At 37.5% G+C, this 24,960-nt stretch overlaps 1 protein-coding gene across 4 annotated transcripts in view; it reads right to left on the bottom strand.

Annotated features, from left to right (window-relative positions):
• GLRA2 (glycine receptor alpha 2) overlaps window positions 1-24,960 on the bottom strand; it is a 227,814-nt gene that overhangs the window by 124,980 nt on the left and 77,874 nt on the right. For all 4 annotated transcript variants that reach the window (XM_055267588.1, XM_055267589.1, XM_055267590.2 and 1 more), the window contains 3 exons: window positions 22,783-22,865; window positions 19,915-20,052; window positions 17,988-18,202 (listed from right to left, as the gene is read on the bottom strand). In XM_055267588.1, the coding sequence (XP_055123563.1) occupies window positions 17,988-18,202; window positions 19,915-20,052; window positions 22,783-22,865 (436 nt within the window). The remainder of the gene's footprint in view (window positions 1-17,987; window positions 18,203-19,914; window positions 20,053-22,782; window positions 22,866-24,960) is intronic.

Genomic DNA, 24,960 nt, shown 5'->3' with positions numbered 1-24,960 from the left:
TAGAGTCAATAAATATCAGCTTGTATTATTTTTATTCCGGAAAAAGAGGAAACTTCCTAAATTATGTGAGTGTTCTCTATTTGTATTCATTGCTGTTGCAATCCGTTGTTAACTTATATTTTTAAATATTGAGAAGTACCCAGATCACAACAACTGTATAGTTTAATGAATCACCACAAAATGAACATAACCATGTAACCACAACCCAGGTCAAGAGATAGAACATTACTTGCTCCTGAAAACCTAGCCCTTCATGGTCCCTCTCAATCGCTACTTTCCCTAATTTCCAAATCCAATCATAATTCTGGTTTGAGTACCATAGATTAACTTTCCCTGCTCTTTTTCAACTGAATAAGCATAAAATTATGCAGCGAATATTCTTTTGTTCTTGGTAACTTTTCCTCAACATTAGATTTGAGAGATTCATCTCTTGTTATGTGTGACTGCAGTTCCTTCATTTTTATTTACATCTAGTATTTCATTGAATGAATAGGCTACAATCTTTTTAACCATTTTATTGTCGACGATCATCCAATCTGCTTTCCTTCAACCTTTTAGTTGCCACTGAATGACAGTTAATGTCTTATTCCTGGTTGGGCTCTTAACATAATCTCACATGTTGTGAATTGATGAAAATGATGGTTAAAATGGCTACAGCTGATAGAGGCAATAAACAGCAACTGAGATAAACTAAGAAAGTGTGCTGAAGAGGAATGTGCTTGTCAACAAATCCAGGGTGCATAATGGAAGCCTCAGGAACCATTATAAAGTATTCCCAATATGAAAGAGAAAGGGCAATCAGGCAAGCATTGCCTCTTCAATAAAATGATAAATATGTGAACTGCATGTAATATACAGTGAATTCAGTATGCATAGCCAAAAGACAGGGATTTCACAGTCTAGAAAATAACTTATTTCACAAATAAGGGCTACCTCCTGTAATTAGCATAGTATGGACAATGTGATGGGACTTAAAATTCTTAGTTCTTCCTTTTAGAGGATTTGAATTGACTATTGATTTAAATCTGGGTTCTTCACTTGCTACAAATGTAACTGTCCACAAATTGCTTAAGCTATTTCTGTTTTAGTTTCCCTACATATAAATTGGTGAGCAAAATACTACTTACCTCATATGGATGTCATGAGATAATCTATGTGAAGGGTTTAGCACAATGAAAGGCATCTAAAAGGAGCTCAATAATTGTTCGCTATGCAAAGTGGTATGGCATAATGATTAAACACACCAACTTGGAGCCAGACTGCCTGGGTTCAAGATCTAGCTCTAGTTTAAGGTCTAGCTCTGTATGACCTTCAGCAAGGTATTTAACCCTTCTGTGGCTTAGTATCCTCATCTATAAAGTAGGGATAATAATAGTACCTACTTTGTTGGGTTGATGTGAACTTTAAATGACACATAGTAAACATAGTGAAAACACTTCCCCACATAACAGTAAAATTTAGAGTTAGAGTTCTCAGCCCTGGCTACACATTAGAATCACTTGAGCAGCCTTAAAAAATGCTGATGTCTGGCAGTTCTCTCAGCAGAAACTCTACAAGCCAGAAGAGAGTGGGGGACAATATTCAACATTCTTAAAGAAAAGAATTTTCAACCCAGAATTTCGTATCCAGCCAAACTAAGCTTCATAAGTGAAGGAGAAATAAAATCTACTTTACAGACAAGCAAATGCTGAGAGATTTTGTCACCACTAGGCCTGCCCTACAAGAGCTCCTGAAGGAAGCACTAAGCATGGAAAGGAACAACCAGTACTAGCTACTGCAAAAACATGCCAAATTTTAAAGACCATAAGGCTAGGAAGAAACTGCATCAACTAACGAGCACAATAACCAGCTAGCATCATAATGACAGGATCAAATTCACACATAACAATATTAACCTTAAATGTAAATGGGCTAAATGCCCCAATTAAAAGACAGACTGGCAGATTGGATAAAGAGTCAAGACCCATCAGTGTGCTGTATTCAGGAGACCCATCTCACATGCAGAGACACACATAGGCTCAAAATAAAGGGATGGAGGAAGATCTACCAAGCAAATGGAAAACAAAAAAAGGCAGGGGTTGCAATCCTAGTCTCTGATAAAACAAAATTTCAACCAACAAAGATCAAAAGGGACAAAGAAGGCCATTACATAATGGCAAAGGGATCAATTCAACAAGAAGAGCTAACTATCCTAAAGATATATGCACCCAATGCAGGAGCACCCAGATTCATAAAGCAAGTCTTTAGAGACCTACAAAGAGACTTAGACTCCCACACAATAATAATGGGAGACTTTAACACCCCACTGTCAACATTAGACAGATGAATGAGAAAGAAAGTTAACAAGGATATCCAGGACTTGAACTCAGCTCTGCACCAAGCAGACCTAATAGACATCTACAGAACTCTCCACCCCAAATCAAAAGAATATACATTCTTCTCAGCACCACATCACACCTAGTCCAAAATTCACCACATAGTTGGAAGTAAGCACTCCTCAGCAAATGTAAAAGAACAGAAATCATTACAAACTATCTCTCAGACCACAGTGCAATCAAATTAGAACTCAGGATAAAGAAACTCATTCAGACCCGTACAGCTACATGGAAACTGAACAACCGGCTCCTGAATGACTACTGGGTACATAATGAAATGAAGGCAGAAATAAAGATGTCCTTTGAAACCAATGAGAACAAAGACACAATGTACCAGAATCTCTGGGACACATTTAAAGCAGTGTGTAGAGGGAAATTTATAGCACTAAATGCCCACAAGAGAAAGCAGGAAAGATCTAAAATTGACACCCTAACGTCACAATTAAAAGAACTAGAGAAGCAAGAACAAACACATTCAAAAGCTAGCAGAAGGCAAGAAATAACTAAGATCAGAGGAGAACTGAAGGAGTCAGAGACACAAAATACCCCGTCAAAAAACCAATGAACCCAGGAACTGGTTTTTTGAAAAGATCAACAAAATTGATAGACCGCTAGCAAGAATAATAAAGAAGAAAAGAAAGAAGAATCAAATAGATGCAATAAAAAGTGAAAAAGCGGGTATCACCACTGATCCCACAGAAATACAAACTGCCATCAGAGAATACTATAAACACCTCTACACAAATAAACTAGAAAATCTAGAAGAAATGGATAAATTCCTCGACACATACACCCTCCCAAGACTAAACCAGGAAGAAGTTGAATCCCTGAATAGACCATTAACAGGCTCCGAAATCGAGGCAATGATAGCCTACCAACCAAAAAAAGTCCAGGACCAGATGGATTCACAGCCGAATTCTACCAGAGGTACAAGGAGGAGCTGGTACCATTCCTTCTGAAATTATTCCCATCAATAGAAAAAGAGGGAGTCTTCCCTAACTCATTTTATGAGGCCAGCATCATCCTGATACCAAAGCCTGGCAGAGACACAACAAAAAAAGAGAATTTTAGACCAATATCCCTGATGAACATCAATGCAAAAATCCTCAGTAAAATACTGGCAAACTGAATCCAGCAGCACATCAAAAAGCTTATCCACCATGATCAAGTGGGCTTCATCCTTGGGATGCAAGGCTAGTTCAACATACACAAATCAATAAATGTAATTCAGCATATAAACAGAACCAATGACAAAAACCACATGATTATCTCAATAGATGCAGAAAAGGCCTTTGACAAAATTCAACAGCCCTTCATGCTAAAAACTCTTAATAAAGTAGGTATTGATGGGACATATCTCAAAATAATAAGAGCTATCTATGACAAACCCACAGCCAATATCATACTGAATGGGCAAAAACTGGAAGCATTCCCTTTGAAAACTGGCACAAGACAGGGATGCCCTCTCTCACCACTCCTATTCAACATAGTGTTGGAAGTTCTGGCCAGGGCAATCAGGCAGGAGAAAGAAATAAAGGGTATTCAGTTAGGAAAAGAGGAAGTCAAATTGTTCCTATTTGTAGATGACATGATTGTATCTTTAGAAAACCTCATGGTCTCAGCCCAAAATCTCCTTAAGCTGATAAGCAACTTCAGCAAAGTCTCAAGATACAAAATCAACTTGCAAAAATCACAAGCATTCCTATACACCAATAACAGACAAACAGAGAGCCAAATTATGAGGGAACTCCAATTCACAATTGCTTCAAAGAGAATAAAATGCCTAAGAACCCAACTTACAAGGGGTGTGAAGGAACTCTTCAAGGAGAACTACAAACCACTGCTCAATGAAATAAAAGAGGACACAAACAAATAGAAGAACATTCCATGCTCATGGATAGAAAGAATCAATATTGTGAAAATGGCCATACTGCCTAACGTAATTTATAGATTCAATGTCATCCCCATCAAGCTACCAATGACCTTCTTCACAGAATTGGAAAAAACTAAAGTTCATATGGAACCAAAAAAGAGCCTGCATTGCCAAGACAATCCTAAGCAAAAAGAATAAAGCTGGAGGCATCACACTACCTGACTTCAAACTATACTACAAGGCTACAATAACCAAAACAGCATGGTACTGGTACTAAAACAGATACATAGACCAATGGAACAGAACAGAGCCCTCAGAAATAAAACCACACATCTATAACCTTCTGATCTTTGACAAACCTAACGAGAACAAGAAATGGGGAAAGGCTTCCCTATTTAATAAATGGTGCTGAGAAAACTTGCTAGCCATATGTAGAAAGCTGAAACTGGATCCCTTCCTTACACCTTATACAAAAATTAATTCAAGATGGATTAAAGACTTACATGTTAGACCTAAAACCCTAGAAGAAAACCTAGGCAATACCATTCAGGACATAGGCATGGGCAAGGACTTCATGACTAAAACACCAAAAGCAATGGCAACAAAACCAAAATTGACAAATGGGATCTAATTAAACTAAAGAGCTTCTGCACAGCAAAAGAAACTACCATCAGAGTGAACAGGAAACCTACAGAATGGGAGAAAATTTTTGCAATCTACCTGTCTGACAAAGTTCTAATATCCAGAATCTACAAAAAACTTAAACAAATTTACAAGAAAAAAATCAACTCCATCAACAAGTGGGTGAAGGAGATGAACAGACACTTCTCAAAAGAAGACATTTATGCAGCCAAAAGACACGTGAAAAAATGCTCATCATCACTGGTCATCAGAGAAGTACAAATCAAAACCACAATGAGATACCATCTCACACCAGTTAGAATGGCCATCATTAAAAAGTCAGGAAACAACAGGTGCTGGAGAGGAGGTGGAGAAATAGGAACACTTTTACACTGTTGGTGGGAGCGTAAACTAGTACAGCCATTGTGGAAGACAGTGTGGCGATTCCTCAAGGATCTAGAACTAGAAATATCATTTGACCCAGCCATCCCATTACTGGGTATATACCCAAAGCATTATAAATCATGCTGCTATAAAGACACATGCACACGTATGTTTATTGAGGCACTATTCACAATAGCAAAGACTTGGAACCAACCCAAATGTCCACTAGTGATAGATTGGATTAAGAAAATGTGGCACATATACACCATGGAATACTATGCAGCCATAAAAAAGGATGAGTTCATGTCCTTTGTAGGCACACGGATGAAGCTGGAAATAATCATTCCAAGCAAAGTATCGTAAGGTAAGAAAACCAAACACCACATGTTCTCACTCATAGGTGGGAATTGAACAATGAGAACACTTGGACACAGGATCGGGAACATCACACATCGGGGCCTGTTGGGGGCTGGGGGGCAGGGGGAGGGAGAGCATTCGGAGAAATACCCAATGTAAATGACGAGTTAATGGGTGCAGCACACCAACATGGCACATGTATAAATATGTAACAAACCTCCACATTGTGCACATGTACCCTAGAACTTAAAGTGTTAAAAAAAAAAAGAACAAGTAATCAGAACAAACTTTTAGTTTAAAAAAAAAATGCTGATGTCTGGACCCTATGCCCAGATAGTTTGGTTTAATTTGTGGTAGGGTCTGGGAAACCTGTGAAATCTCCTCAACTGATTCTAATGTGTAGCAAAGTTTGAGGTCCCTGCTTTAGAGACCCTTCCTTATTAAGACACTCCAACATTAATTCTTACCTTGATCACAGAGAGTCAGGAGCCACTGAACACTGTCTCTTTACAGTACTTCCATAATAACTACTAACGGGCTCTTCTGTTTAAGTCATATGAGTCATGCAAAGTTGAACAACATATGGCCTTGTCCAAAAGGAATTTATAGTACAGTTTGTTAGAGCAGGTACACATGGGCCCTGATCACTAAGCCCCATGTCAGAATGCAATGATTGAAAGTGGCATGGAAGCAAGAAAGTGTCGTGGAAGTAAGGAAGAGAGGCCATTTACACTTAATGGCAAACCGTAAGGGGGTTCATGTAAGAAGTGACATCTACTTCAAGTGGCTCTTGAAAAGTGGATTAATCTTCATCAACATCAGTTTTCTCATCTCTAACAAGATTGCTGAGGCCCCATGCTCTACTAATGCAGAAGTCTAAGATTTTATGAGACCAATCCATGTGTAATCTGAAATATATTTGATATTCCAATTTCTTTAAGGTATAGTCATTTTTGGAAAGCAAACGAGTCCCAGTCCCTATTTTGTGATAAAGGATGGAAAATGGTTTGCTTTAGTTTGTAGTTTGTTTCAGATTGGAGTTCATGGCCTCTTAAGTCCTAGATGAAGTCCAATGCAATCCTTAGATTCAAATGCACAGATAGTCTTTAATGACATCTTAAGATCAAGGAAAATAAAACCTTACTCAGTTCTTGCTAGATAAAGAAAAAGGTGCTAATTTTCTGGCATTTGGGCTCCTGTGGAAGAGTGTGGGGCTGTACCTTTGGTCCAGAGCTGCTATATAGAGTCCAGATGAGAAGATGTTTAGACACCTTTATCACAATTCAGAGAATAAGCCTGCATCCTAAAAAACTGGAGAAGCGAGAAGGGACAATGGAGGCTTGCGTCAGCACACTGAGAAACCCACAAATTAGTTGTGACAGTGCTGAGGAAGCAAAGCTGAGGTAAAAATAGTCTGTCTTGATGCCCTCTTATCTAAACCACTATTTTATTATTATATCTTTGATTAGATTACTCTGTAAGAAATATATATCAAAGAAAAAGAAATACAACACTACTTGATACTATCAGAGAAGTGAAACTTATAAAATGTTATTATATTAGAATAACATACTATATGCAGCCGGATTCTCTGTGGTAAAGAATAACCAGTAAAAAAAAAAAAAGGGGGGGGTCCCTGGCTAGGTAGGTTCCCTTTTATTCTTTTCATATCTTAGATAAAGGTTAGATGGATAGTTCTCAGTGACCCAACTCTAGAGATGTAGATGTTCATTCATTATTCAATCAACAAATATTTATTGAGCATATACTGTGAGCTAGATGCTATTGAAGGGAGCAAGCCAGATAAAGAACCTTGCCTTCATGGAGCTTATAATCAAGCTAAGGGAAACAGATAATATACAATAAACATAATCCATAATAGAGTTCGATATAAATGATAGTGTTGCTATAAGGTAATAAAATACTGTGGGGAAAAAAATAATTAGAAAGTTGAATCAGGTCAGGTTATTGATGGGAGCCTAGGTCAGAGTGGTAATGACCAGGCTTTGCTGAGAAGATTTGAATAAAGATTTGGAGAGTGTAGAGAAGGTAGTCAAGTGGCTATCTGAGGGCAGAACATTCCAGTCACAGAAAACAATCATTGCAGTGGCCCACAGCACATGCCCTCTATATTTGGGAAACAGCAAGAAGGTCAGTGTGCCTGAAGCAGTGAGCTAGGGGGTAGGTTAGTGGGATATGAGATCAGGAGGAAATAGGGGATAGATTATGAATGACATTGTTCACCATAGTGAGGACACTGGCTTTTGCTCTGAGTGGGATGGGGAGCTATGGGAAGATGTTCAACAGGAAGCTACGGGAAGATGTTCAACAGGGAGGTGCTAAATAGGACTTTTCTGGCGGTTGTGTTGAAAATACAATATAGAAGGCAAAATGGAATCAGGGAGACTATCCAAAGAATATTCCAGTACAAAGGTGTGGTAGGGATAATTCTAAATCCCAAGCCCCCAAGATTTCCAGTCCTGGCTGTGCGTAATCCTGCTAGTTATTCCATCAAACACTGATCTAGAGACTGTTATGGAGGGGTTTTACAGATATAATTAAGATCCCAAATTAGTTGACCTTAAAATACAGAGATTATTAGGTGTGTCTAATCTAATTAATAAGCCCTTTAAATCTGGGTATAGAGGAAGTCAAATATTTGAAATATACGAAGGAATTAATGTGCTTTGCTGACTCGAAAATGGAAGGCACCACGTGTAATGAAATGTGTACAGTCGTGTAAAGAAATGTGTACAGCCTCTAGAAACTAAGAGCAGACCCTGGCTAACAGCCAGCAGCAAGGAACGGGGGCCTCATCTCTACTGCTGCAAGGAGCTGAATTCTGCCAGCAACAAAAATGATCTTGGAAACATATTTTTCTTCAGAACCTCCAAAGAAAACCTCATCCCAGCTGACACTTTGATTTCAGCCTTATAAGACCCTGGGCAGAGAACCCAGTCATGCTAAGCCAGACTTTTGACTTACAGAATTACAAGCTAATAAATGGGTATTTTAAGTAGCAAAGTTTGTTATACAGCAACAGAAAATTACTGTATCAGCTGAAAGCTTTCTAATATTCCTTATGCTGTATCTATGTTTATTTTAATTCATAAACATAATGCCCTTTACATAAACGACATTACCATACTATATCTATGTTTAATTCATAAACATAATACCCTTTACATAAATGACTACGTTATCATGCATGTATACAAACACATAATTCTGCCTCATGAAATAAGCATATTTAGTATAAGGATATGTACAAAAATGGAAAGCTTGCCCAATTGTTAGTGAGTGCTCAAATTGGTGTGTTTATCATCAGCATCCTGCTCCTTCCTGGCCCATGAGAGATATTTTATAAAGAGAAGTAGGCACAGAACAATTGCCTAACTGGGGCTTCTTCTTATGGAAAGCTATGAGGAAACTTTTCCAAAGAATTTGAGAAAGCTTCCTGGAAGAATTGGTAAATTTTAAGAGTGGTTTCAAAATTAGAAAGAACATCACCAGACTAAATGGCGATATTCTTATATTCTTATCCTATATTCTTATTATAGACTTGTTCCAAGGACACTAAAGTTAACATCAGCCATTTTATTTAAAACGTGGTGGTAAGAATTTGTGTCCAAATAAAAACTTCATCTATTTTCAAAAAAATTTAGTTCAGGTGCTGCTTCCTCATGTCCCTTCTTCCAGGAAGTTCCAGACTAGATCAAGGATCCTTCTTAGCAGCCATAACTTTTGCTGTGTAACAAACTACCCCAAGATGTAGTAGCTTAAAATGACAGCTATTTATTTGTTCCCCATTCTATGGTTCAACTATTTGGGCTGGGCTCATCTGGGATGGATCATCTCTGTTCCACATGGCAGTGGCTGGACACCCTCATGTGTTTGCATGGCCTCACCTGGTGGTTGAGATAACTGGGCCATGTGTCTCTTATCACTCAACAGGTTAACCTGGTCTTAGTCACATAGTAGTGGTCACAGCATCCCAAGAGTAGCAGGAGAGAGCTAGCTTCAATATGCAAGCATTTTTTAAGCCTCTAGTTTTGCTACATTTGCCATTGTCCCATTGACCAGGACAAGTCACATGGTCAAGTTTACAGTCAATGTAAGAGGAAGCTATTACCCAGGGTGTAGACACAGGGAGGGAAATTATTATAGCCATTTTGTAAAAAAAAAATCTGCCTTTACTGCACTGAATTATAATCTTCTATTTTATGTTTATGTCTTCTTAAGGACAGAAGTTCTGTTTCTTCTTGTCTGTAATGTGATCATGTATTATAACATAGTGCCTGACACTGTGTTGCATGCTCCACAATAGTTCATTTTTTTTCCTCACTGTGTGGTGTTTATAAGAACCCAAGCCATTTGGACTCATAGTTACCCATTTTAGTGAAATGGAAAGAGAAAGAGTTCAAAATAATCCTGAATTTCTATACGCCATCCCCAAAGACTTATGAGCCTCACCAGACTTGAGCAAAAGGCTAGCTTGGATAGCTTCTCTCACTGTCAGCTTCCCTGCAAAGCCTGCCAACAACATGCTTAAACTAAAGTACCAATGGTGCTTCAGCTCTCTCCCCAGAGAATTCTCACACATCATCTCTTTGCATATTTTTTTCACACACTCACTACATCAACGACTCTTCAATTTGCTGTGGCTTAGGAAATGTCAGGAGGGAAAGTTTATGGAGTCTCCTACATATGCAGACATCTGGCTAAAGCAAGCAGGCCTGCAGATCAATTTGCTTGGCTTTCTTACTTTTTAATCTTTATCCAAAAACTTCATAAGATCCTGATTATGTACAAAAGATAATTGTTTCCAACTTCTTTCAGAAATACTGGGAAAGTCATTTAAATTAGCTGGGGATATACCTGATTCAAGGAGCAATCATCTTTATTTTTTAGAGCTAAAACAGATATCCAAACAAATCTTTAAAAACTCCTACAGGTATCAGTCTTACTGTCTTTGTAGTTCTCTTACTGCAGTCTCTAGTTAGAAGCATTCTGGTAGGGGGAATAAAGCAAGACCAAATGTGGCAAAACTACATATGGCCTCTTTCGTTTTAAATTCCAAGTATGTCCTGGGTTCGTCAGCTGCTTGAAATGGTCCAGCTGGTCTTAGTTGACCAGATGGCTGAAAAGTAAGGAGAAATTTCCTTATATAGGAAATAGGCCATCCCAGTTAATAATGGCGAAAGACAATGCCTCTGAATCCTTGCTTCAAAGAGATGGTTCTGGACCTGTCAGAGTCATCTGCACACCTAGGTCATTCTAGCTATCCCAGTGTTTGCTTTCACTTCTATAGTCTCTGGGCTTCAGCCACAAATGAGGACTCAAGACACACTTAGGAGTCGCTATGAATCATCTAGCTATGATAACAAACATGGAGTAAAGGAAAACAATCGTTTAATCTTATTTTGCCATGTGCAAAGCCTGCCTGATGTCTCAGTCTTCCATCTTCCATTCAATTCATCCTCATACTTTTCTGAGGGTGGGGAAGACAACATGCAGCCTTTAGTCTGCCACTAGAGGCTTTATGCTCTAAACGGTTAAAAGAAGTATTGCCAGCACAATAGCTTCTTGGGGGTTGGCAGAGATGTATGTTTAAGAACCAATTTTATGGCTTCAAAAGGGAAGATACCGATGAAACACATAGCATGCTGGTATTTGATATTCCTGTATTTAGAGAAGAGATTGAACTTCTGAAAAACAAAAAATCAAGAACAAAAACACAAAAAGTATTGGTTGGCAGGAAGATAGGAAATTAACTTGGAATCAATAAACACAAGTTTCTTACTTGAAACGTGTTTAAAATGTGTGAAGCATGTTTGAAATGTGCCCAGATTTTCTTCTAGAAAGCCTTATTTTAAAAGTGTAGCCAAAATATTATGAGTAGAAGGTCCTCATTGCCTGGAATGCCCTTTACCTCCTCCTACTTCACCTACTTAATATGCCTCGTAGATTCAGCTCAGGCTCCCTCCTTCAGGACATTTCCTAGGTCTGCTCCTGTTCCCTCTACTTCCTTTGCTCCCTCCCCCTCTCTTCTCTCCCTTCTTCACCCACCCATTCCTCCCCCCTCCACTTAATAGGTTAGGCATCCTACTTCATATATCTTTTTATCCTACATCGTTAAATAATCACCATTCCAAATGCCTATCTCTGGCCTAGCAGATTACAAGCCCCTGAGGGTAGGGGCTGTGTTTTATCTTTGACCCCTAGAAGAATGCATGGCACAGATAAAACATTCAATAAGTGTTAGTTGAATAAATAAATGGATGGATGAATCATCAATTGAATTATAATGGGAATACCCCTTGATTACAAGTATTTTCAACACTGTTCATTTATTCACTGATTTACTCTTTACTGAGCACCTACTGTGAACCAGGTGTTGTGCTGAGGGGTGGGTACACGAACATTTCCAAGAGCAGTGAAGTCCTTGCCCTCACAGGGATAAAAGTCTAAAATTAAGAGTGTATATTTATATGTATGGGAACAGGATATTTTCATTGCCTCAGCATTTTTACTAAAGCCTTACACTAAAGGAAGACACTGCACATATACATGCCAGATACAGTACTTTCTAGAAGACAGAAAATGCTGTCTAGAGACTCTTATACCCAACACCCTGTATTATTACAGAAAACCAGACATTTGAAAACATTAATTGAAGTAATGGAATTTGTGGATGTTGACAGTGCTGTGGCATTCTCCCTGTTCTCCTAAAGATGGGTAGAAGGTGGTTTATACCCACCCCTGTAAGAGAAGAGACTGTTATCTCTTCCATATGCCATATATTTGGTAAGCTGCTGAAATTCTAACAAGTTGCCCCTGGATCAGAGTTCTTAAGAGAATCTCTCATCTGTCCTTAGTATTTTGGTTTTATATGAAAATGTGAACACCAATATCTTTCTTACCTGAATGAATTTTGAAGGCAGTAGGTTAGCTGGAATACCCATGACAGTAGGGTGAAAGCAGAAAGATTAGCAGTTGGTTAAGTTGCATTTCTATCATTTAGCAAGGCAATAATGTACAAGTTCTTAGTGAGCCTAATAAATGGTGTGGAAGATAGCCAAATGTGAGTCATCTGGAAAACACATCAACCAGGAGGGCTATCTTATTGAGGAAGGGGGCCTGAGGAGTAAGTTGTATGGGATATGCTGCCAGGAGGTGATAGCTAAGAGGAGATGATAAGACATCACCCAGAGAGTACATTATTCATCTGGAAACGGTGTAGTATGTGGGATGCCCTGGGAACTCCAAAGAACTCAAGTTCACCTCACAAGAAATCCAGCATTTGGGGGCTTGCCATTAGAGAAGGTACTAATAGTATATCACAGCGTCGGTCACATGCGATTTTCCTCCATCTTTCCCATTACTCTCAGCCCTCAACAATGGTGAAGTCAGCAACATGAGTGAGGAAAAAAGTTGGAGACACAGGGGAGGAACTGTGAAGGAACAGACAATGTGCTCCACATCGCTGTACATTTCCAAGGCACAAGTCAGGCCTGAGCATGTGGCAAGGGAAGAAAAGAGCATTGAATTGTACATGAGACTGAAGTTTTGTTTCAGACTAGATAATTTTTTAAAAGTCTGATAATAGATTATCCTAAAGTATCTGTTTGTCACTGATACTTTAGCTATTAAATTGAAAAATACACATTTGTACATTCCAGGTCTAATAGCATAGCATATAGTACTGAGAATCTATAGAATCCTCCAGGGTCAGAGAAGACATAGCCAAGTGAGGGTATTTAATGGCAGCGAGTGGGGAAAAATTGACTCATATCTTATTCAGGCCCTCTGGAACTTAACCCATTTAATCAACAATCTGTAAAAAACACACACGTGTGTACTTGTGCATACATACATAGCTGCCGCTTGGTATCCACAGGGGATTGGTTCCAGGACCTTTGCAAATACGAAAATCTGTGGATGCTCAAGTCCCTTATATAAAATGGAGTAATATTTGCATATAACCTATGCACATCCTCCCATATACTTTAAATCATCTCTACATTACTTATAATACCCAATACAATGCAAATATTGCATAGTTGTTATGCTGTATTGGTTATTTTAGTTGTATTATTTTTATTGTTGTTTTGCTTTTTTTGTTTTTTTAAAATATTTTTGATCCATGGTTTGTTGAATCTGCAGATGCAGAACCTGCAGATACGGAGGACTAATTGTATAATGTACACACATACATATGACAAACTTTGGTTAATCTCATTGACAGTACAACTATAAGTGAATAGTGAGCCATCCAAAGAACAGGACATCTTCTATTCATAAGGCCCTTTATGCATTTTCTAATATAACCTCTCATGCCAAGGAACAGTCTTTTCTACTACATTATGGACTGGGAACAGTAACAATAAAAATAACCAGAATGAGATGAATACCGACGATGTAGAAAAACTGGGCTAAACAATTTATATAAGTACTGCTTCATCTCATCCTCATTTAATTTTTTTAAGGGGTAGATAATAATGTTCTCATTTTAGAAATGATGAAACAAACTTAGAGAGGCTGAGTGAAGTAAAGGATCTAAGATTTAGATCAAGGCCTATGTTTCAAAATATGTCTTTGTTCATTTTTTTTAATTATTATAATAAGTTCTAGGTTACCTGTGCAGAACGTGCAGTTGTGTTACATAGATATACACGTGCCATGGTGGTTTGCTGCACCCATCAACCCATCATCTACACTAGATATTTCTCCTAATGCTATCCCTCCCTTAGCCCCCCACCCCCCGATAGGCCCCAGTGTGTGATGTTCCCCTCCCTGTGTCCATGTATTCTCATTGTTCAACCTCCACTTGTGAGTGAGAACATGCAGTGTTTGGTTTTCTGTTCTTGTGTTAGTTTGCTGAGAATGATGGTTTCCAGCTTCATCCATGTCCCTCCAAAGGATATGAACTCATCCTTTTTTATGGCTGCATAGTATTCCATGGTGTATATGTGCCACATTTTCTTAATCCAGTCTATCATTGATGGACATTTGGGTTGGTTCCAAGTCTTTGCTATGGTGAATAGTGCCACAATAAACATACCTGTGCATGTGTCTTTGTCGTAGAATGATTTATAATCCTTTGGTTATATGCCCAGTAATGGGTTCGCTGGGTCAAATGGTATTTCCAGTTCTAGATCCTTGAGGAATTGTCACACTGTCTTCCACAATGATTGAACTAATTTACACTCCCACCAACAGTGTAAAAGCATTCTGATTTTTCCACAGCCTCTCCAGCATCTGTTGTTTCCTGACTTTTTAATGATCGCCATTCTAACTGGCATGAGATGGTATCTCATTGTGGTTTTGATTTGCATTTCTCTAATGACCAGTGATGATGAGCATTTTTTCATATGTCTGTTGGTTGCATAAATCTCTTCTTTTGAGAAGTGTCTGTTCTGTCCTTTGCCCATTTTTTGATGGGGTTGTTTTTTTTCTCGTAAATTTGTTCATATATTCTTAACTTCCCAAAGTCTGCTTGAGAATTTTTGGAAAGGGAGACGTACTCTAGAGAAATTCCAGTCCTTTATAGTACATGTAATATTATTATGAGATTCTTCTGTACATTAAAACTCAAATACTTTTCTGTGTAACTTTCACCCACGGATTCTGCTTCAAGTCTAATCTACTAGGTTGGTACAAAAGTAATTGCGATATTTGCCATTACTGTTAATGACAAAAGCCACAATTACTTTTGCACCAACCTAATATCTTCAACATGGCCTCACATGGGAGAACATGGCTGATCATTAATTTATCCATTCAGTGAGAATTTATTGGTCATCTAGTCTAAGCCACATACTGTTCTAGGTGTTGAAGTTAACAGAATGAACAAGACAAAGTTCTTGCCTGCATAGAACATATATCCCATCAAATATCTTCTCATAGATCTTCCCTCATTCACTCTAAACATGCTCAGTCCCTTGTTTTTTCTCACTGAAAGTTTTTAAAAATTAAAAACTATATATATGTTATCTAAAACACAGTGGGCTACAAACACTCTTATGCAAATGTATTTATAATTATCATACTTACAAAAGCAAAAAAGAAAACTCTAAGTAAGATGGTGTAAAAGTTTGATCTCAGTTTTCTGTGTGTGCATGTGAGTGGGCTTGCTCATAAATGCACATGGAAAAAAGACTGAAAGAAAATACACCAAAGTCTTAACAACAGTTATTTAATGGTTGGTTAACATTAATCATGTTTTCTGTGCTTTCTATCTTTTCTATAACAAACATCTTACTTTTAAAGTGTAATGTGCATGTGTACTCTGTACAGGGCATTGAAGGAAGCCCTGAAGTAAATGTACAATCACCACAGTGGAGCATCTGGTCAGGGATTGCAGTGTTTATAAATTAAAATGAGTACTTATATGCATGTACATGTATAAGTAACTGACCAATTCTTTATTTTCCATGGCTCACTTTTTATCCCATGTTTGTTTCACACCATCATCTACATAAGTTACATTTCCTCATGGTCAGTTGAAAGCCAACCATGTTTAATAACAGCATAAGAAAAGTACACGGAGGAAGATAAACCTAATGGTGGCAAAAGGATAACCACCATGAGTTCAGAGCCAAGTGTAAAATGATTTTTGATTATATTCTCTTTTGGTTTATCTGACTTCCTGATTGCCTCTACATACAAAGATCACTGATCAGTGAACATTTATTTAGCAATAGTTTTGACCATTGATACAGAATCATAACAGCTTTATAAAATGAATAACAAATTTATAAAAACTCAAACTCCCATTTTGAAGATAAATGACTACTCTTTTCATAGCAATGAGCAGTTGGAGGCTAAATGTCTTATATTTTGACATTATATGCTTACAATTTGTCACCAGTACTTTAGCTGTCTATTAAATTGTAAAATATACGTTTTTACATCCTGAGGTTTAATGCCATGGCATGCAGTGATGGCAATAGTTAATAACTAATAAGAAATAAGCAAATGAACCTGTTTGGGAGGGGCACAGAGTGGATTAAAAGTGCTATTAGGTAAAATTGATTTTTGATTATACAGGTTAAAAAAGCTGTTATTGTTTCTGACATCTGTATTCCAATAGAAAAATAATACAGGTACATTATACTATTTGTTATTCTAGAAGATAAAAAAGTATTAGAGATACCTCTATTCCTTTCTCTATGACCATATAAAACCTAATGTTTATCTTTGGAGGCATGGGACTTAATAAGTTGTGTAAATATTTCTCCAGTATTCAGCCCACCTCTATTATAACCACAGACCTCCTCCATATGTCATCTTATCTTCTGGACATGGGAGATAATGTGGAACATGATCTAACATTTCTCATTATGTCAAATTCAGCACAACCAAGCATAAACTCAAGCCAGCAAAAATGTGGAATTACATCTTCGTTATTTTCCGGAAATGCATTTTGGAGAGACTGCTCAACCAGTATGAGACAATGTACACTGAATCCTAAATTGAACTCATATTCTGGAAAATTGAAGCCAATGGCTCAGTGTACTCAGTGAAATGGGGAAGCACACAAAGGCACACTTCCGAGGTGCTAGAGCATTTCAAAAGTGGGACATTCATCATTACTTGCTTAAGCAATATTTACAAATGCAGATGGCCTGCTTTTTATAAAAGTATATTACACAGCCATTTATGGATTATTATTTGAGGTGCTATAAACTGTCTATATATCCCTGATATCGATCCCACACTCCTCTGTCACCATGCCACAGTTCTAGGAATTTTCACCATTTTGGATGACTCTACTGTTCCTTCTCTAGGTAACTGTGTCACTCAAAAATAGTAGCATATCAGCCATTAAAGGAAATTAAGGCATAGCAATGTTTCATATATCAGATTGCTGTACCCTAATATTGTACATTAATTTCTTACATATATTCATTGATATGGCTCTTCTGTGATTTCCAGGAGCCTAATTCAAATTTTTATTACTATAAATGACTTCATTGAACATATGAATTGCAATAGTTTCACCAATAAATACTTGAAAATATGGCATAAATTGCATCAGTCTTACTCCAATTCTTGCAAGCTTCGTGGCTCATAAACAACCGAGATCAAAAGCACTCAAGGGCTTCCTAGAGTCTCTAAGCCATGTTTCTGCCTCTACTCATTTCTCTTCCCTCTCAATACTAATTTCCCTTTCCTCTAAATGATATGATTTTGAGGGTTCCCCGTATTCCCAGATCCCTGATTCTCTCAAACTCAGCTTTTTGTCCTCTTATTGCATTCATATCTATGACAGTGTCATAGGGTGGCCAACATTTCTGTCCTCACAGAACTCTCCAGCCCACAAGACCTTTGGGAACCTTTCATGTCATCTGTTATCAAGCAAGATTTCTTACCTTTGGCAAAGATGCCCTGGAGCCTGAACTCTGGGTGGTCATCGTTAAGACTGTGGTGATGCCCAGTGCGACCCTGGCAGGGGCTGCATCCATGTTTATCCAAAAGGAAACCCAGGAGAGGATTACTATAAGCAGGCTTGGGATGTACATCTGGATCAAATAATATCCCATTTGGCGTTCCAGATGAAACTTGACCTCAATGCAGGTAAACTTTCCTAGAAGGAGGAAATGATCATTTAAAGTCCAGTCTGAATTTATAGTTCCAATTCCATTATCCCACGTTGTTAAAAAAAAAAAAAAAAAAAGACTACTGCAGATGGATTTGGAAGATTGCACAAAATGCTCACCCTACGTAACCAATTCAACTCTTGTCCAACTGAACCAGTAATAGAAATAATTACTGTGGAATAATAGTGATAATAATAGTGTGAGAATGTGTGATCTAAAGAGTCACTGGACCAAAACCATAAGGCATATTTAATTTTTAAAATCTGTGCTTGCTGCAGCTTGTTTTAGACAGAGCTTCAGAATTTACAAGACTGACAGAAAATGACCAGTGGAAATAAAATATTCAAATTTTGTGGGGTTATAATATGTAATATATAGTATATTATATATTAATAGCATATACTATATAGCATATAATATGTAACACATGACATACACTGTGTAATAGTTGAAGCCATTTCCTCCAAAGTACTACAGTTTACATAAAACTACAAAGTATTTAAAGAACTGTGTATTTATCATTGTGTTATTAATGGCAAGAGAAAAATGTACATTTGTATAAGCCAGCGTATAATCTATTCATTGTAAAAATTTCCTAGCCTTCTGGGTAATTGCTTCAGGACATTTAGCATATGCTTAGGAACTATGTACAGTGTTTCTTTACCTGTAAAAAGGAGTTCATATAAAGGTATTAAAACTTTTAACATTTAAGAGATAGATATTCCTACCCCTTCCCACTTTTTTTCTCCTTAATTGACTTGGAGTTAGAACTCCAGAAGGTAATTTTGCTTAGTCCCTACAGATTACAAGATATGGGGTTGAATTCTTCTTGGTCAGGAAAAACAAAATAGCCTTGGAATCAGGTTTTGGTTACTTCATAAGTATCACTGTTGGCTGCTGGAACAAGTGTGCATAAACTGTTTTCCTCAGCAAGGGACCTAGACCAGTTACTGGACAAACCATCATGTCTTGATTGTCTCTCCATGATCAGCTTGCATGGTATTGAACACCATGGTTTTTCTTAGGAAAAACCATCAGCTTTTCTGGACAGGTAAAATCTTCCAGAAAACAACGGATGCCTATTTGTTGCTACCACCTCAAGTTTTTCCTCCACCACCTGCCCCCCAACCCCATGTGTCTGTCAGCACTACTGATAACACATGACTTTAGAGCCAGCTGAATTCTTGCCAGCTGACTTTCATCCAAACTTCTATTGCTATCCAGGACTGAAGAACACAACAGCTCTATTTCTGGGTTTACGAAGACCTGTGTTATTGTCCCTCTTTTCCACTAAGGCACTAAGGCAGTAAGACAGTGGGTGCAAATTGACCTAAGCATCCAATGGCAAGAGCGGATGCCAGAAAGGAGCCAGAATTCATGTTTTCTGCACCACTAATGAGGTTTTCTACACCTTTCCTCAGACTTATTTGACAAAAGATGGTCAGCTAGGGAACAGCAAAAGATCCTAAATCCTCTCTCCTTCTCTCTATGTTCTGGAGAAATTACCTCTTGTGTTTGCTGACCTATTCCAGAGAGTATAGGAATCTTATCTGTTGAGGGACTTTTGAGCCAAATCAGGTCGTTGCCACATAGGTCTATTTGCCTGGTAAATATGCAGCAATTAAAGTAATGAGATATATACTCCATACCGCAAATGGAGCTCACTTGTGTTTAACAGCTGAAAAAAAAAAAAACTTACCAGTGTTGTAGTGCTTTGTACAGTAGCCAAGTTCCTTCTCTTCTTTCAAAATAAACTGGGGCAGGGTCAATCCTTCAGCAACTTGCACTGGACCATCGCTTAACCACTCAAATATCAGGTCATTCATCGTGTACCCAACTGAGGTAAAGAAATCATAGTGAAAATTGAATATGGCTTTCCAAGAAAGCTTGAAAGCCTACCCATGTAAAGAAACAAACAAGGAAACCGTTTAAAGTAGACATATGCTCAGTCAATTCAACAGCATTCTTAATAAAAGAGCTGCAATCATCACTACAACTCTGTGTCACTGGAGCCAAAGAAATTTAAGACAGAAAGCTACTTATGGATGGATTTTTTTTCTGTGTAATGAAAGAATGGAATCTAAAAAGTCTATTGATTTCTGCCTTTTTATTCACTAACTCTTTCTAAAGAACAAACAAGTAAACAAACATAAAAATCCTTTGAAGATTATCTTTACTTGCAAGAGCTGAGGCTTTGGCAATCCAATAAGACAATCCAGTCCACAGTGCCAGTCTTAGTACTTTAGATGAAAACCATTCTTTTTTTTAATGAGAATGAATTAATCACGGGCCTGCCTAAAACATTCCCATTACAGACTTGGCCCTCCTCCTAGGGTCTATTAGCTTTGCATTCAGAAAGCTTATGTTAAAGTCCTTCTACTTTAGCAAATGGGGAAGACTATTGGCAGGTAATCTAAGAGGAAATTGTGGAATATGCAAATTAAGAATATTCATTTGTGCTAGTGTCTTGCTAAATGGGCCCACTCATCACAATTATTAATATGAAGTAAAACAGATTACCTATTATGAAAGATCATATTTTTATATGACTTGAACCATCCAAAGTAAGATTGTTATCAGTTTGGTAATCCAAAGTTAGCTCTTAGTCTCCAAGCTCCTGCTAGCTAGGTCATCATCTGTCAATTATTTCTGGATCTTTCTCTACCCTAGAAATGAAGCCTACTCTTCTTTCATGCACCATTTCTCTACCTTTTCCCTTTGTTTGTAATATTTGAACTTTTCAAATAAGAGTGATGAGGACAGAGGATATTATGCGAGGTCTTGGCTGGCCAAAATCCTCAGCATGTTTTTTTTTTTTTTAAGTTCATGGATTCTTATTCTTATTTACTGCAAGATAGTGACTCACCAAAGCTACCCAGAAATCAATAGCAAGTTTAATTGTAATCTACTTTCCTGTTTCTTTGGACTACCTTTTCAACATAAAGCCAAAAAAAAAAAAAAAAAAATAAGAACATGGAAAGCAAGGAGATACAAAGAGGCCCTATACAAGTATTCGTGGTCCACAAAGAGAATGGCAAACCATATCTGTATGAGTACACCTTGGAAACCTCCAGCAAATACTACTCTAAGCTCACAAAATACCCCACGTTCTTGTCTGGTGAGCTTCTCGTTGGCCACCGTAATAAAAGTTCTTGTTAGTCACCCTGAAGCCCCAGCATGGGGAAGACAACAGAGGTAACGAGGTGGGGATGAAGAAAGTAATATTGGGATAGAAAAGGAAAAAAATAATAATTCCCACCCTTCACATCCAAAGTTAGTGGTAAACATGATGTTTCTTTGATTTCATTATTCATGCCAGGACTGAGCTTATTTACTAATTCAAATTTTCTAAGCCTTGGATGAGCATCAGTTGACAGCTATGGCTACTGTTTTACAGAAAAAATAAAAGTGTTGGGTTGAGTCAGGGGAGATTTTGGAGCAGTAGAGAAAACAGAAAGAAGGAATCATGTAAGAAAATGTTTTTCTCAGCTTTTTTCTCAAGAGAAGGAGTGACAAGGAAAAAAATGAATACATAAGGCCTATTTTAAGTCAGAAATTTTCATTTTATCTATGACAACTTCTTAAAATAAAGAGGTTTCATCATTTTGTTTATTTCTCTGGGATGTTTCAAGGGAAATCCATAGTGATTTTAAATGATCAGAATGAAACCAACCCTGTCACTACCTCTTTTTAAATAATAGATAAGTCATTTTACACATATTATTTTTCTAAACCAAGAAGTTAAAAGTATTTCTTTGCCCATGCCTCATTAAATCTCCTAACGTCCATGTAGGTCAGTGGCACTTATTATTCTCTGCATTTTACAAACAGAGAAACTGATAGCCCAAGCCAGAAAGAAATTCATGTCTCTTAACTGAAAATCCTGTTACCTTGGAGGCATCAGCAACTTATGGTGACACATGTCAAAGATTTTAGTGGCATCAGGGTTAGGTCATAAAGGGGACAAAGTAGATGGCCTTTTTCTACTTGCTTCACCATGCTTTTGTGTATCCACTGCTTATCTAAGAGAAATGCCTCTTATTCTATCTTATTCCATCTCATCTCATGCCCCTCATTCTTACATCCTCCTCTGGCCAAAGTCCTTATGTCTTGTTCTCAAAGCAATTATCCCTTCCTGCCAGAATTCCTTTTGGGGTGATGGTCTATATGGGCATAAGATGGAAAGAAATTCAATTTTCTGATTAAAGAGTGATTCACTATAAAGATTTAATGACTAATAATTTTAATTTTCTCAGGAGACATTTTCATTTCAATGAAAAGCTTACTAAATCATGCTATTTTTTGGGCGGGGGGAGAAAGGCAAGTTATGTGGCATTTTACTTTGAAAGGTTGTCTATGCTGTATTGATAAGGAGATTTTGTATGAAACACACACACACACACACACACACACACACACACCTTGGTTTGTCTTTCCATTAGGATGTTGGGGGTTGGTCAGTATATAGGGAATAAGTCGTAAGGGTCCTTTCTCTTTAATTACATGCTAAAAGAACCAGGTCATTGGTTAAAACAAGCAGCGAGTCATTTCAACAGTGGTAACTTACAACTCTCCAGCTGCATTGTACAGGTCTGGACATCCATCGGAAAGTTCTTCAAGTCCATGGGACAGGATAAGGTCAAGGTGAGTCTTAGCAAACAAAAAAAAAATTTAAAACCATTTTTAAATCTATGAAGTCCAATTGTTGAGAAACAAACAAAATACACTTGGCATTAAGCAAAGTGACATTGATTCAAATAATGAAATCTAAGCTCCAACTCAGGGCAGTGCTTTTTGTTTTTAAAATGAAGAACAGTGATTGATAAATTTTTTAAATATTGTAGTATTTCACCATAACCTCTTACTCTCTATTTTTCATCTTCCAGCCTCTGATTCTCCCTCCTTCCCCAAAAATGGTGCTGTTCTCAGCTTTGTACTAGAATAAACAAGACCACTGAGATATAACATAACAAGAATAGGCTCTTACCCATACCAGTGTCCAAAAGATATAAAGTTTATACTATTTTAGAATTATACCTTGGACTTTGCTTCAAGGACAGAAATGATGTAATAAGTATAACTGATCATGTTAAGTGCTAGTTCTTACATCAAATGGGCAAATGCTTAACTCCACAGTCTTCTCATTTACTACATGGATGGGTTAACAATATATTGTAGCATTTATTCTAGAATTTTGATAATTTTGGAGCAAGTAGTTCTTGAGCTAGAAAAACCCATTTAAAGATCATGGTTTATTTCATTAAGTCCCACATATTTATCTTTGTTTTTATTGCATTTGTTTTTGGGTTCTTGGCCATGAAATCCTTGCCTAAGCCAATGTCTAGAAGGGTTTTTCCAATGTTATCTTCTAGAATTGTTATAGTTTTAGGTCTTAGATTTAAGTCCTTGATCCATCTTGAATTGATTTTTGTATAAGGTGAGAGATGAGGATCCAGTTTCATTCTCCTACATGTGGCTTGCCAATTATCCCAGCACCATTTGTTGAATAGGGTGTCCTTCCCCTACTTTTTTTTTTGTTGTTGTTTGTTTTGCATGGCAAAAGGAACAGTCAGCAGAGTAAACAGACAACCCACAGAGTGGGAGAAAATCTTCACAATCTACACATCTGACAAAGGACTAATATCCAGAATCTACAATAAACTCAAACAAATTGGCAAGAAAAAAACAAACAATCCCATCAAAAAGTGGGCTATAGATATGAATAGACAATTCTCAAAAGAAGATATACAAATGGCCAAAAAAGATATGAAAAAATGCTCAACATCACTAATGATCAGGGTAATGCAAATCAAATCACAATGCGATACCACCTTACTCCTGCAATAATGACCATAATCAAAAAAGTAAAAAAAAATAAATGTTGGCATGGATGTGGTGAAAAGGGAACCTTTCTACAGGGAATGTAAACTAGTACAACTACTATGGAAAACAGTGTGGAGATCCCTTAAAGAAAGAAAAGTAGAACTATTATTTGTTCCAGCGATCCCACTACTGGATATCCACCCAGAGAAAAAGAAGTTATTATATGAAAAAGATACTTGCACACACATGTTTATAGCAGTACAATTCGCAGTTGCAAAAATGTGGAACCAACCCAAATGCCCATTAATCAACAAGTGGATAAAGAAACTGTGGTACATATATATAATAGAATACTACTCAGCCATAAAAAGGAATGAATTAATGGCATTCACAGCAACCTGGATGGGATTGGAGACCATTATTCTAAGTGAGGTAACTCAGGAATGGAAAACCAAATATCATATGTTCTCACTCATAAGTGGGAGCTAAGCTATGAGGATGCAAAGGCATAAGAATGACACAATGGACTTTGGGGACTCAAGGGGAAAGGGTGGGAAGGAGGTGAGGGATAAAAGACTACAAATTGGGTTCAGTGTATACTGCTCGGGTGCTGGGTGCACAAAAATCTCACAAATCACCACTAAAGAACTTAAGTCATGTAACCAAATGCCACCTTTTCCCCAAAAACCTATGGAAATAAAAAATTTAAAAAGAAAAAAAAAGGAAAAACAAACTACTCATTATCTTACAAAACAAACAAACAAACAAACAATGGTTTGTACATAGTCTTCAGCTCTCTGCACCCAGTAAGGGTTACTCTGCTCCACTTTCCTCTTTCCTTAACTTTTTTGAACTCCCGTCAGCTCTGGGTGATCCTTATATCAGGATATTCGTTGAGCTACCATCTCATTTCCACCATTTC

This window comes from Symphalangus syndactylus, chromosome X (genome assembly GCF_028878055.3).
Source record: "Symphalangus syndactylus isolate Jambi chromosome X, NHGRI_mSymSyn1-v2.1_pri, whole genome shotgun sequence".
NCBI classification, from domain to species: domain Eukaryota; kingdom Metazoa; phylum Chordata; class Mammalia; order Primates; family Hylobatidae; genus Symphalangus; species Symphalangus syndactylus.
This window is presented reverse-complemented; position numbering and strand designations above follow the sequence as displayed.